Source organism: Microtus ochrogaster, chromosome 26 (assembly GCF_000317375.1).
Source record: "Microtus ochrogaster isolate Prairie Vole_2 chromosome 26, MicOch1.0, whole genome shotgun sequence".
Lineage (NCBI taxonomy): Eukaryota > Metazoa > Chordata > Mammalia > Rodentia > Cricetidae > Microtus > Microtus ochrogaster.
The window spans coordinates 10,421,946-10,436,946 of record NC_022025.1 but is presented as its reverse complement, the minus strand read 5'-3'; the positions used below and the strand labels follow the sequence as shown (position 1 = coordinate 10,436,946).

Sequence of the window (15,001 nt, the reverse complement as noted above, 5' to 3'; positions counted from 1 at the left end):
CTCTTCTCTTCTCTTCTCTTCTCTTCTCTTCTCTTCTCTTCTCTTCTCTTCTCTTCTCTTCTCTTGCCCTTCCTTTTATTTTCGTGTCTCTGCCCTTGCTATCCCCTCCTTTTGCCTAGTGGTGATGATCTATAGCTCTAGCTTGGGGCTGAGGTAGGATAGAAGGATCCTCAAAGTTCCTGGGCGCAGCATTCTAGTCATCTAGGGATTTTTGAGTTCAGTGAGAGACTCTGTCTCAAATAAAATGATGGAAGCGTGATAAAGTACAATACCTGACATCTATGTCTTCTGCACACACAAACACACACACACATCTACTTTACACACATATGTACACATTTAAAAAGAAAGAAAAAGCAGCTTTAAATTTCAAACAAATATACTTTACAAGGAGAATGCAGGTAAGTGATGTAAGGCTCATTAGCTCTTATTTAGGATGCAACAACAAATTTCAAACAGAGAACTATGTTCAGCCTTTCTAAGTCTACATTACTCCTACATCACTCCTGTATTAATCCTAGATCAAATACTCCTATACTACTCCTATATCACTCCTGTATTAATCTGAGGTCACTATAGTATTAATCCTCCAATACTCTGATAACACTCTTGTATTAATCCTAGAGCACTACAGTGTTAATCATACAATAGTCCTATATTACTGCTGTATCAATCCTAGAGTACTCCTATATTAATCCTGTATTAATTCTAGATTGCTCCTATATTGATTCTATAATACCCCTAGATTACTCAGGGAAGAACTACACCTCCAAAATTAATAAATTGTACAATCACCAATGAACCTCTTCTCCAGCACCGTTTTGACCATATGGTGCTCTTCTACATTAGCTTTGAAGTTCAAATCGTTTCTACAAAGTGGCTTGGAACGTCCTTGTTTCTGCAGTTTCAGATAAGGAAGCTCATTCTCTTGTAGTCATATCCAGATCCACTATTAACTCGCCCTTGTTGGCCGTTCCCTTTCTTCTGATTACATCTATACAAATGGAACAGTTATTCTTTCCTTGATGCCACTAGTACACAGGAAAGTAGCATAATGTGGAAAACAGCAAGTAACGAGGGGATCCAAATAAAATGATCTTGTCCACTGCTTCTTCCTGACTGCTCCATCTTTCTCAAGGTCACCATCAGGTCACTTCTGCGCTATTTTAAAGATCATTCCTCACTCATATTAGAAAATGCTTCTTAATTTTCTTCCTCATCCCAGGAACTCTCGGAGTTAAGTCCTTATCATTATAATTCCCTAGATTGGCCTCAGCACTGTCAGGGATTCATCTAGCACGCACTCGGCTAATGAGGCTCCTCTCTCTATCTCTAGCTCAGCACTCTAGGCTGAAGTACATCTGTACTGACACCCTCTTTGACTTATCCGTCTGGAGAGGCCACCAAAACTTCAGTCCTTTATGAGACAGACTTTGCCTTTATTTCAATGCTGAAAGAACACTGCAATTCTAAATAAGCCATTCGGTTCATCAAATTCTTAGTTTATACACTTTTAAAAGAGAAGGAGACTTTCACTTTGTTGCTTCTGTGTTATTATAATGAGACACTGAAATTTATTGAACTAAATATAATAAAAATTAAGTATATGTTATAGTGTAAATTAAATTACATATTTGTATTTTTGAGGAAAACTGCTACTACTTTTCATAACAGATGCCTGATAGATGAAAAGGAAAGGCAATTTTTCCAACATTCATGCTAATATATATAAATCACATAGTCAATAATATGTATTATGACAACAATAAATTTCTTATCATCTCATCTTTTTGTCTGCATAATTCTTGATCTACATAAGCCCTTTGAATCTCCACCTTCCATCTCCTGTTTTATATGGGTGACACTTCCTGCCTTTGAAACACAAGAGCTATCTTTCCTTTTGGCAATTTTAGAGTCCTTTCTCCATTAGTATAATAGGGTAGATGAAAAGGCTGAGTGGGCACTGGCCACTGCCCACCTGAGTTGATGTTCACAAGGGGAAAGAGACAGACAAACTCCCAAATCTCTCCTCTGGCCTCCATACACATGCCATGTCACGAAAGCACATGCATACATGCATGCGTGCCTTCAAAATGAACATGAGCAAAAATACTTTGAAATGAAGATAAATGTGGCGGCCATATTCTAAGTTGTCTCTCTATAAGGCTCGTGCCTGTTCCCTTCATCAAGGAGCATGCGACTTGCTTGTAGGCAATAGCACAATGCGAGCTGATAGGGTCTCAGTGTCATTGCTGTGCTGTATCATATGATACCCAGGCTTAAGAGATTGAGAAACTGACTCCGCCAACCTTAAAATAGTAAACTAAGTGTTGTGATTACAAGACATTGTTATGGTTTCTTACTGTACCTCACCTTGGTAACTAATAAAGAAGCTTAGTCTGATGTGTAATATTATCTTTACACATTAGTCAGTGTTGACTTTCCCTTCAGAGTCTAAAAACAGAAAAATTGATTAATAACTGTTTTTACGTTCTTTAAATTTATCAATTAAGCTAGAATTCAAAAGCTTCTTAAATTTGTTTTAAATTGTTACATGAACAACTATCAGCAATTTTAGTGTTTTTGAATAACACACGCTGTTCCTCTTAGCTTTATGGGGACTAGAAATTAAACATAGGTCTCAGGATGCCAAAATCAGTATTTTGAGCTTCCCAATCTGTATGTTCTAAAGAAAACTGCTTTTCTGTGGTTTAAAAATTTAGTGACTTATCTTCCTCTACATATAATTGTTTTCTTCCATCTCCAGGGTCACCAGGGTCATTCTGACATTGCTTCCACAGTCTCTCATCTTCCTGACTATAGCAAGGACAAACTGTCTTTTGGCTTATTAAAGAGCCACATATTTGTGTTGAGCACATCCACACAGTTTAGAAAAATGCCCCCTTCTCAAGGTCACAAGCATTAAACACGCCTGGGAGAGCCTTTCGCTAATCAAGTACCATATCTCTAGGTTCCGGAACTGTGAGAAAGTTATATGGATGCTCAATATTGTCCTACGACATCAGTGGAAAATACAACAAGCATACACTTAGAGTTTTAACCCCATGTCTTGCCTCAGAGGCTCTGCCCTTAACTCTTCTATCCTAATTTCTAATTCATTTCACACTCTGAATAAAACACTTTCTCTCATTTTCTAAAATTTAAACTCTTCCCTGTGCAGCCACTTCCTTTTTCAGAGCCAGTTTCCAGGCAAACAATCACCACAACAGACAGCTCCAGGCCTATGGGGGAGTTACAGGGGACCCAGCCTGGTGAGCAGGAGGCTGTGTGTTCTTCTTCTAGAACAAGGGTTGCAAGGACTAGCCCTTGGAAGCTGGCAGAACAAAACTGCAAGAACAAAACGCTAGCGTGGAGACTTATGCTCCACAATTAGACAGCAGACTTCATAATTCAACATGTGAGGTATTGAAACATCCTTATTATCCTATGAGAAGCGAGCTAAGCAACATCGTGATGAGGTTTTACTTTAGCTGTCCTCAAACAAACAAGAAAAATGCCAGTGACTAAGTAGAAAATGAGCCAATCTTATGGAGCAATCACTCTGTCTCTTGTGCTGTGGAATAATGCTCTTGTACACTGTAAAGACAGAGAAAGTTCTTTAAAAAGAATCAGAGTACCCAGGTGTGGTGGTGCATACCTTTAATCCTTGCACTTGAGAGGCAGAGGCAGGCAGGTATCTGTGAATTTGAGGCCAACCTGGTCAATGGAGTGAGATACAGGATTGCCAAAGATACAGACAGAAACCTTGTCTAAAAAATTCAAATATCAAAAATAAAAATAAAAGAAACAGCATAAGAAAAAGTCACCTAACGATCGAAAATTCGCAGAGAATCTGGAAACTCTGCTATTGCATTGTCTCTGATTGATTGATTGATTGCTGAGGAAGGAGCAACAGCTGCTAAAAGACATTTGAGTATAAGTGCTGCTGGATTAATCCAACCTATGATGTTTGAAAATGCCTTGACTTCAAAATTTAAGTCAAAGATATGTTATATTGGAGAAGAGTTCCTACTTTTGTTTCTACAGGAAATGGAGGATATAGATTCATTTTTGATCAAGCAAGATCCCCTGAAAAAAATCTCCCATAGGAGTGGATGGCCCAGATGATCCAACATTTTAGAGCACCCGGTAGCAGTTTTCTCTGAATTCCATATTCAGAACAGCTAGAGGCTGCTGGCTGAGATGATCTGGTCTCACAGAATACTCCAGTCAAGACTTGACCATAATCCTAAATTTTCTTTGGGTTCCTATAGTCTTAACCAGTGCCCCAGTCAGCAGGAAGCAACCTAGAAAACTACAGCCACATTCCCCAAAAATAAATTATGGATGTTTTTCGTTGTTTAGAGTGTTGGTTACAACTTGTTATGGATAATGGTCAGGCAAAAAGCTAAACAAAGGAGATGTGATTCAGAGTCTTGTTTTGAAAAGGAAAAAAAAAAGAGAAATGCTTTAGAATGATACTCTGGTACACTGTAAAGATTTGTCACTCTTATTAGTTTAACAAAACACTGATTGGCCAGTAGTCAGGTAGGAAGTGTAGGTGGGGCAACCAGAGTAGGAGAATTCTGGGAAGAAGAAAGGTAGAATCAGTCACAATCCAGATGCAGAGGAAGTAAGATGAGAATGCCTTACTGAGAAAAGGCACCAAGCTATGTGGCTAAATTTAGACAAGAATTATGGGGCTGAGGAGATGGCTCAGAGGTTAAGAGCACTGATTGCTCTTCCAGAGGTCCTGAGTTCAATTCCCAGCAACCACACGGTGGCTCACAACCATCTGTAATGAGTTCTGGTACCCTCTTCTGGCTTGCAGGCATACATGTAGGCTGAACACTGTGTACATAATAAATATATAAATCTTTGAGAAAAAAGAATTATGGGTAAATTTAAATCATATGAGCTAGTTAGTAATAAAGTTTAGCAATAGACCAAAGAGTTTATAATTAATATAAGTCTCCATGTGTTGATTAGGAGTGAATGGCTGTGGGACTAGGTGGAACAGAAACTTCTGTCTACACTCTTACTGGGATCACTATACACTTGCATATCCAGAAACCCTTCAACATATCAATCTATGTACAGAATCTATGTACAGAATCTGTTTGAATTAAACAAGGAGAAGCATATCAGGTTTCCTATGTGATTTGTTAAACGCGTCAGACATTTTGGATATAGGTATAATATATCCTTAAAATTCTTAAAAAATAGTAAAACCCGTAAAAGTGGGATGATCTTAAAAGTCAGGTTAAATCATTCCAAAAACTCAGGTTAAGCCCTACTTTCTTGTGTAACAATCCCCTGTCACAAAAAGTGTGTACTTCCATGTCAAAATGGAATATAACTGGCAAGATTGTACCAGACTTGCAGGTTAACTTTTAGAACAATTGAAGTTCACACAAAAATTCAGTTCACTTCATCGGAAAGTTTATCTCTGTCTTCTCTGTCACCTTGTTAGGGATGTCTGGCTCACATTTAGGACTTGGTGACAATGTTTAGATGAGGTTAAGTGTGTGATAATGCCAAAGCCAGTGTCCTGTCAACTCATCAGCAACACCAGTTTGAAATGTGTGGATAAAACATGTTGTTCAAAGTCTAATGAGAAAATGAAAATGAAATTAACTTCAGTAAAAGAAAAATATAAGTAGACTATGCTAAATAAAGTAGGGACTTGAATATAAATGTTTAAACTGTAAAATTAGCAGGTTTTTCCATTGTAAATCTGTCATAGTCAATATGGGAATGACCTTACATGATCTACAAGTACATCTGAACCAATGCTGGATAACAAATGAAACTCATTCTCTCATTGACACAAATAATTTCTATAGAGCAGCTACTCCAAGTGATATATTAGCCCAGGAACTGCGTTTTCAATATTAAATACACCAGATCAAATCTCCTAAACTCATCAACCAATCTTCCTGATGCTTTGGTGATGAGATGAGCCTTTAGTAGCTGAGCCATCTCCCCAGCCCTATGGAGACATCTCTCTAGCCATATAGAGCCTGCCTACATTCTTTGTCTGTCTGTTTGTTTTATTTTTCTCTTGTATATTACATCCTGACCTCAGTTTCCTCTCCCTCCACTCTTCCTAGTTCCTTACCCTTCCCTCCTCCCCTCTCTCCCAGATCCACTCTTCCTCTGTTTCCCTTGAGAAAATAGCAGTCCTCCCAGGGATATCAACGAAACACAATACAAGTTACAATAAGACTTGACACATACCCTAAAATCAAGGTTGGAAGAGGCCACCCAGTTGGAGAAAAAAGATTCCCAAGAGCAGGCAAATGAGACAGAGTCAGTCCCACTCCAACTATTAGAAATTTCAGAGGACAACCAAGCTAAACAACCACACTGTGGGACATAGTGCAGACCCATACAGGCTCCCTGATTGTGGCTTCAATCTCTATGAGCTCTCAGCTTAGTTAATTCTGCTGGCCATGCACTTGTGGTGTCCTTAACCCCTTCAGTTCCTACAGTCTTTCCTCTCCCTTCTCCTCTGGGTTCTCCACCCCTGCCTAACGCTTGGGTATGGGGTCTCTGCATCTATTTCCATCAGTTGCTGGGTGAAGCCTGCCTAATGAAGATTATGCTAGGCTCTGGTCTATGAGCATAGTAGAATTATCATTAGGAATCATTTCATTGAATTATTATTTCTGTTTTTAGCCAGTCATGTTCTAACCTAAATATCCAGTCTTCGTTTCTTCGACACCCAGGCAGTGTCAGGGGCAGGCTCCCTCTCATGGTATGGGCCTCAAATTGGACCAGTCATTGATTGTCTACCCCCAGACTCCCACACGTTTTGTGCCACCACTACCCCAGCATTTCTTGCTGCCAAGATGAATTGAAGATCAAAGGTTCTGTGCTGGGTTGGTGTCCCAGTCCCACCCCTGGAAGCCTTGCCTACTTACAGAAGATGGCCCATTCAGGAAGCCTACATTCTCATAATTACTCATGGCATTACTCCGAGAATATTTATGAAGGTTAGATGAAATTGTTCATGTGCCTAGCAAAAGCAAACATCACTGTAAATAAGAAGATATTTCAGAAATGTTATTTATCTACTTACTGAAATACTATGATAAGCAATGATATTTTAAGAAGTCCAAAAAATAATTATAGGAGACTCCGGCCTTTCAAAGGACACATTTCCAAGGAATGGCTTATAAGTAGATATTCTGCTGTTTGAAATATTTATTTTCAGGGATTAAAACTATATTTTGAATTTAGTAAATTCTATGGCATAACATATTTTATAATTTTTAAATAGTTTGTGTGTGTGTGTGTGTGTGTGTGTGTGTGTGTGTGTGTGTGTGTGTATGTGGGCCTGCATGTGTATGACTCAGTGCTTTGTATGTATGCCCTGGTTCCTATGTGGAGGTAGATCAATAAATGAAACCACCTTCCTTTAGACATTCTCTCTTGTGCTAGGTATGCTGGGCTAGCTAACCTACAGACTTCTAAGGAGTGCCCCATTTCCATTTCCAACTTCCCCATGGAGGTGTTGGGATGATACATGCATATGCTATTGCCTTTGGCTTTTAAGTGTGTTCTACAGATTTACACTCATGTTGTCGGGTTTACATAGCAAGGGCTATGACCAGTGAATCAGTGCCTCGTCTTACTAGGCACAGTTCATGTGGGAGCATGTGTCCTTGAACAGAGGGTCACTGAGACTATCCTCTCCCTTCCTTATTTCTTTCTACCACTTCCTTCTTTGCTGCCCTTTCCATGGTAAAGCCTCCATGACAACAGGAATTATCATTTTCCTCCCCTCGATTCAGCCATGGTTCCACTGTGTCCCATCAGCATTGACGGCTGTGTAAAGCCCCACGGAACCGGAACTCATGAGAAACTCTCAGAATTTTTCACATTCTGGCCTGGCAGGAAGTGAGTGACCTACAGTGCCATAAAACCCCAGTGATCTTAGAGAGATTCATTCTCCATTGCTAAATGGGAGAGAAATGTGTATATCATTCCTAGAGGATTTTCACGCGTAGTTCTCAAATGAGGGTAGTCTTTCCCCAAATCAAACACATTTCTGCAGCTATCAAGTTTTATATGAGTATTTTAGAGAGTTCTTTAAAAACTCGGAATTCCTGGCACAGCGGCTCATTCAGGGTGCCATTCCAAGAGCAGCAACTGCCAACACCTCTCGTTAGGAAGAATGCGGTTATTCTCCAGTGTTGCCAGACAGGCCTTCTCAGGCTCCCCTCACACATGGGGCCCATACTTCAAAATTCTGGAGACTGGGAAGACTTCCTGGAGTCAATATCCCGACTCAGTAGTCGTCCAGTTAAATGGGAGCTAATAAGAAGCACGAAATGGTATATTCCATATTAGAGTTGCGGTGGGGACCACTCACAACGATCCTGCCTTCAGGAACCACAACGCTGGTAAATCATCCTAAATCTTTAACACCCATTCACAAGAACACTTACCCTTTCGTCAAAAGTCACATCATTCTGATTCATGCGTAGTGCTAAAAGGGGGAACTTGACAGAATGTGTCTGAACCTTCCCCAGGCACTAAAATATTTTCATAGCTCCAGAAGCAAAAGGAAAACAGGGTAAAAATCTCCTGACCGTGTAATAGAGTCTGCTCTGGGCCTGTGGCCTGGATAACAGCAGTAGGTGGCAATTTAAAAGAGAAACGCTAATCCCATGATAGCTTTCGCCTCCATGTTAAAGCCTTCTCAAAGAATAAGAAAAAATGAATATTAATGATTAAAACAGATAGTTGATTTTATACACACATACAAAATGAGATTTTAAAGGGGTAATAGCAGTCATATGAAAATAATTAAGTAGACTCAGCTTAATTTTTAACAAAAAAGCATGTAATATATAAAAGAACTTTTATTTGTAGAAACATGAATACCTTTACAGCCTCCATAAACTGTAAAATAGTTTCCTTAACTTAATTAAAATTCTATATTTATCAACCCAAATAAGCAGAGAAACTTTTTTTGTAAAAAAAAAAAGATCAAGGAATCTATGTAGGCTTTGCTGGCTGAAGCTCATCTGTCTTCTCCTTGTCCAACCTTTTTTATTCTCTCCTCCTAACCTCGTGTCTTTTCTTATCTCTGCCTTTTACTTACTTATTTTGCTTGGAAATACATTGCACATAAAGGAAACTCAGTCTTAGCTTTTGTTATTTGAGCTGTGGGTTTTAGCCTTTAACTATTGAGCCTCCTCTTTGGCCTGATAATTTACTTGGTTGTCTGGTGGTAAAGTTGGAAGGTTAGATCATCAGCATCTAAGACTCAATAAATTCAGTAATGATAATGAGGTGTTGTAATAGGTGTCAGGCTTTGAGCCCACATAGTCAATTAGAGGTTCTGTGAGCTACACTTTCATTCGCAATGCTCACACTGGCGACACTTCTACAATTATGTAATATTCTATTGAATTCTGTCTCATCAGTTTTCTCTAAGGAAACATTCTTGACAACTGGTACTTTCGTTGAATTCCCTTGAGGGTCTGAAGATAGCAGAGAAGAAGGGACGCCATGAAAACAGCTTTCTTTATTGTCTCCATAAGTGGTGTGTCAAGACTCATCCATGAAAATGGAAATACTCACCTGCACTATATATATATATAATCTTTTTCAAAAAAATTTCACTTTATATCATTGTACTACTCATCTCAGTTTCATGAATGTTGGAACATTTGTTCAATAAGGATAGTGCACTCTGGTGAGACAGTAATGAGCATGGATCAGTGGTTAAGTTGGTGACAGTCTTTCCAGAAAGACGCTGTGGAGAGGCCTTGCCACAACGTGCACTCTCCTGCTTGGACAGAATCCTCAAGACACTCACGAGGTTTCGCAAGTGATCATTAGTGAAACCTCTACTACAATTAAAAACCCATGCCCAAAGACAGCTTGTAAAAAGACACATGTGTTTAAGTACACATATAAAAATCCATGTCAAGGTGCCAGAGCTTATGTGGGAAGAAAACCCAAAGCATCTTTGCCACACTATGCTTCTTGTTGTCTTCTATTTAAGTAAAAATTGCTGAACATTTCTAAAAGGCTTGAAAATTCCACCCATGAAATCTACATATGTTATAAAGATTTTCAAAAGAAAGCAAGTCTACGATGACATCACGATCCATCTTCTAAACAGGCTTCAAAGGAAGCAAAGAGAAAATAATCATCTATCTAAGGAGACCTTGAGAGAGGTGGGACTCTAAACTGCCACTTTCTGTCAAGAAATACAGGACTTTATTTTTCTTTTCAATGAAACTCTAAATTAAAGACTGTTGGTCTAAATACACTCTTTGTAGTAATTTAGGCGTCATCTATGAAAACATATGTATATACAAATGAAGATTGTCTTTTGGGCTTTCATGAATTCATTTTATTGCCTGGGTAACAGTGGATATATTCACGCTTTCAAGTTCAGCCTGACAAATATTTATTGGACTAGCAAAACCCTGTGATATGCCTATAGAGAAATTAGAGACTTCAAAGAGATGAATGGGTGAGAAGACTGTACCATGGTGAATAAAATACGGGAAAGTGTAGTAAGTATTAGTTAAAAAGTCTTGGAAGAGTATAAATGGAGTTTTCACAACATTGTTTGAAATGCTAATTTAACTACTGAATTGCCAAGGACTTTTAATGGCACATTCTTTTAAAATGTGTTTGCACATGAAACAATTTAAAGCAAAGTGAATAAACAGGGTGATCAAAAGAATAGGAGGACATGGGAAAAAAATGCAGATCCACCAATAAACAAGAAGAATGAGCACAAGAACTGTATACCACATGGCTGACCCAACAGACAAAGAGAGCTTCTGAAACGCTGTCTGACACAAGAGCTGGCAGGTATTTTAGTGACTATAGGATGATAACATTGAAAGCCCTGGTGAAATAGAATTGGCAGTAGGGTGAATACGCACTCATGCTCTGTGTGTGGGGAGAAGCTTTCTAAGTCAACGTTGGTATAGGATAAGATGAAAGAATCTAGGGATTGAGATTATAATTGACAGCAAAGATCCTGGAGAGAGCAGGGTAGGAGGGCCATGATAAGGTCATGGTTAGATCAGGAAGGAGGGGTTTTGTTCCTCACAAGTCAGGGAGCAGCAAGAACCCAGATTCCGCCAAGCACGCCAAGGAACACATTTTAGAAGATTCCCTGTCTCAGGATTTCAAACAAAAATTATGTGTGAACGAAAGCTCCAGACCTGGGGTTGGAGTTACAAGGAGGGATAAAATAAGAACTTCATGAGAAGAGCAGGCTGGAAGCTTTGTTTAGCCAAGAAAGAGTAACCACATTTTGTAGCTGGTTGAAATCTGAGTGTAGCGCCTTCCATTTAGAGGACAGACTTCACAACCGCCACATTTTTTTACAATGGCTTTCACAGGCCTGCTTTATATCTGTTTCTTTAATTAGAAGACACATTGCAAACTTCCTGGAGTTGTTCCTACATCTAAAAGGAGAGCTGATGAGATCTGTGTCACTGCCTACAAGGCAGTAAGCGTGTGGAATTCTGCTGCTTGGGCAATATGGAAGAACCTAGCAGACATTGTGTAAATGGAACCAAGCAGGAATGGAATTTATAATCCTGTCTGCTCAGCAGGCCAAGGCTCCTTGCTCCCTTCTAGTAATTTGCAACAGTGTGCACTGGAGTCACCAGAACAGCTTGCTAAAGCACAGACGGCTGGGTTTCTTAGCTGGCTTTCCGGGAGGAGTGCCTACAAATGTTTTTCTAACAAGGTCCCGGTGATATTGACCTTGCTGGTCTGAGGACCACACTGTAAGAGCCAATGCTCTAAAACACTTAGAACTCATTGTCCCCAGTAAGGCAAGTCTTTGTAAATAAGACTATTTTTATTTAATTTCTGGTAAAAGAAATAGAAAAATTTAGGGATTGCTGGTTCTATTAACATAGCAACTATAATATTTCCCAAAGAGCTTCCTATACATAAGTCTACTTTCAAATTCACAAAGAATGTCTTATCTATCACCATCACTCTGGAAAATGACTCCAAATATTAGTTAGTGAGTCACAGCTTCTGCTTTTCTTCAGAACATCGTTCATATAGAGAACTTCCACCCAGCCCTTAATTTGGCTGATTATTTGTATTTTTCACTTTAATATGGATGAGGAACTCAACTACTTTGAGTACTTTGAATATATGAACTTCAGCTGTTTACCACAACTACATCGGTAATTTATTTTGTTAACTTTGTTTACAGCTGTGGAAAATGAAGTGGGAGAGATCCAAGGAAAGGCTAAACCAAAGGCAACACTGATGACCTTTTAGGCTCAATGATTTGGTCTTTCCTTTCTCCCCAAACTGCTGAACATTCCTTGCTCGTACACCATGACTTCAAACACCTACCTGTCCCCAGGAAGAGGACGTGGTATCGTCCGTCAGCAGCATTGACGCGGTCCACGGCTATCTTCGTGTACTTGTAGTCAGTGCCCGTGCGGACAATCAGAGGCCTTCTGTGGATGGGGTAGATGGAATTGTACATGAGAGGGTGGTTGCGAATAAAGGTGACGACATCATCGGGGAAGTCCTTGGTGGTTCTCATGTTGGGTGTAAATGCCCCGCCTGGGCACTGAAAAAAAAAACAGAAGAAAATAAGTTAATAAAATAGTCCCTTTGTCTTACTAATAATCATTTTCAAAACACTTAAAAAGTCAACTTGCTTTAATTACGTTGGAGGTCCAGAGAGAAGAAGATGAGTAGTCTGATCTTAGACAGAGGTCTCTATCTATAGAAAGCTATGAGGGGCATTTCCTTAGAAGGCTGAATGGTGTTAGAGAATTGAGGAGAATGCCTCCTTATTCTACAGTCTCCACAGAGGGGCTGACACACGCTTGAATATGTTCTGACATTCCCTCTTTTCATCCATCATCCTTCTATCTCCAAGTTTGTAACAGGAAGTATATCGCTGGCAAAAACACCCATGGCCACAGTCATATGCTAAAACAAATTGGGTGGCCATTATCACATTCAATTAGAATTCTAATGTAAGAGTCTCTTTCCCTATGATCTGCCTTCCCTAGACAAATCTTGAAGTTGGAGCTCAGCTCGGTGTGGGGATGACCTCTGGTAGCGCCCATCTGGGAGAGAGGTCCATCAAGTACAATAGCTACAGAGAGCAAAACACCACCGGCTTAGGATGTCCTGCCAACTCTCCTATCTGCAGGGAGTCAAGCTTGCCACTGGAGCTAGTGCCACCCCTGAGTCTCAGGAACAATGGTCTTTAAGTCTTGGCATGTGCATTGCCCATCGGGCTTTTTCCATTTCCTCACTCAGTTCTCATTTCCCTTTACCAAATGGTGCTTTCCGTATTCATTGCTTTCATATCTACTGCATGCTTGTTGCCTAGATGGTAAACTGAATTGGATCTGCCTGTTTTGCCTATCATTTCATCATACAATGAAACTAGCAACAGTCAATGTCTGGTGACTGTAGCTGAAGGAGTGATTACATTCTTCATTAGATGATCTGGCCTGGAACTTTGGTATGAGGACCAGATAAAAAAGAAGGTGTCCTTCTGTCTGGAAGAGGAATGGATAGAGCCGCATGTTGTCAGGGCAGATAGAAAGAGGCAATGGTACTGGGAAAATAGGCAACTAGAAAGCTTCCACGGTGGAAGCGGACTGACAGAGGAGGATGGTTACTCTGATACCCAGGATCAAAGTTTAGGCAAAATGGAAATGCTGAAGGTTGAAGCTCACACTCACTCACTGGTAGACCGTGTGTGCTAAGTCCTGTGAGCCAAATTGGTGAAGTAAATATGTCAGCACAAACAGTGTGTATCTAAATCTATTAAATACTCCATAACATTACTTTCATGACAAAAATGGATTTCAGATTTTACTTCAAATACAATACCCCAGTTTTAGTTTTATTTAGTCTTTAAGGGAATACTGCATAAAGCAAACAAAGCAAAATTGCTGTTCTTAACATCTTGGAAATTACGGTATGTTATCAGGACTGTGGCCTTCTAGAGAGCTTGGCTTTTCTCAAGGCTGACAGTGAACCAACTCTTTACTCCCGTCAGGAACAGAATGTGAACACGATCAGACTTTAACAGAGGACAGAAATGGGGAGGTTTGTGTGAGATCTGTCTAATCTTTACTGCTGACTTTGTTAAGAAAGACAAACACATTGGAAACCAAGCAAGATGTGTCATCTCCTGTGTTGGATCCTTGCTATATCTAGCCAATGACATCAGCTCCTTTGTGTCAGCACGGATAGGCAAACATTTGCTCAAACCTCTCGGCAGAATCCACACGCAAACCCATTATCATCATGAATGCACGCTTTAGGCCAAGAACAATTTAGCCAAGAACTTTTTATAGGACACACACACATTACACACACACATTCTCTTTTTAGAAAAAAAACAAAAGCTAAAGAAATAAATAATAAAGACATTGGATATTCCCATGACCTTGGAATATTTTTCATTATAAGAAAAACATTGTATTTAAATATTCCTGTTTATAAATTTCCCAAAATGAAGACCAAACGGGGACACAGAATTGAATTTGAGGTTGTTCAAAGCTGACAGTAGTGTTCCATACTTCTTCAAAGTAGGAGTTATGGGTGTTTCCAGGCTTCGTCTTTCACACAAAGTGGAAAAGGGGCAGTATGCTGCTCACTGAATGAAATATGGAAAGAACAATGTGAGGGTATCATCTGGAACATCAGTTCCAGACTCTGAAGACACCACTAATTGTGGCTTGCTCTGTTGATCCATCTCCTCAAGTGCTTGTAAGCATTTTTGTTGGTACTAAAAAAGTGCATAGTTAGCTTACATTACTAGGCATGCTGCATAATGTCCAGTCAGTTTAGTACTCTGATGTGTGATTACCTATAAAAAATAATGGCTTTTATTTTTGAGATTAATATAGTTACATAATTCACTGCTTCTTTCCTTCTTCTGAACTCTCCCATTTATCTCTTCTTGCTTTCTTTCGAACGGCTTTTTTTTTTTTTAGATTAAACCTTG

At 39.5% G+C, this 15,001-nt stretch overlaps 1 protein-coding gene across 1 annotated transcript in view; it reads right to left on the bottom strand.

The window, feature by feature from the left end:
- Positions 1–15,001, bottom strand: part of Sema3c (semaphorin 3C) — a 153,791-nt gene that overhangs the window by 28,804 nt on the left and 109,986 nt on the right. The window contains exon 12 of the mRNA XM_005358340.3: positions 12,370–12,592. Coding sequence (XP_005358397.1) covers positions 12,370–12,592 — 223 coding nt within the window. The remainder of the gene's footprint in view (positions 1–12,369; positions 12,593–15,001) is intronic.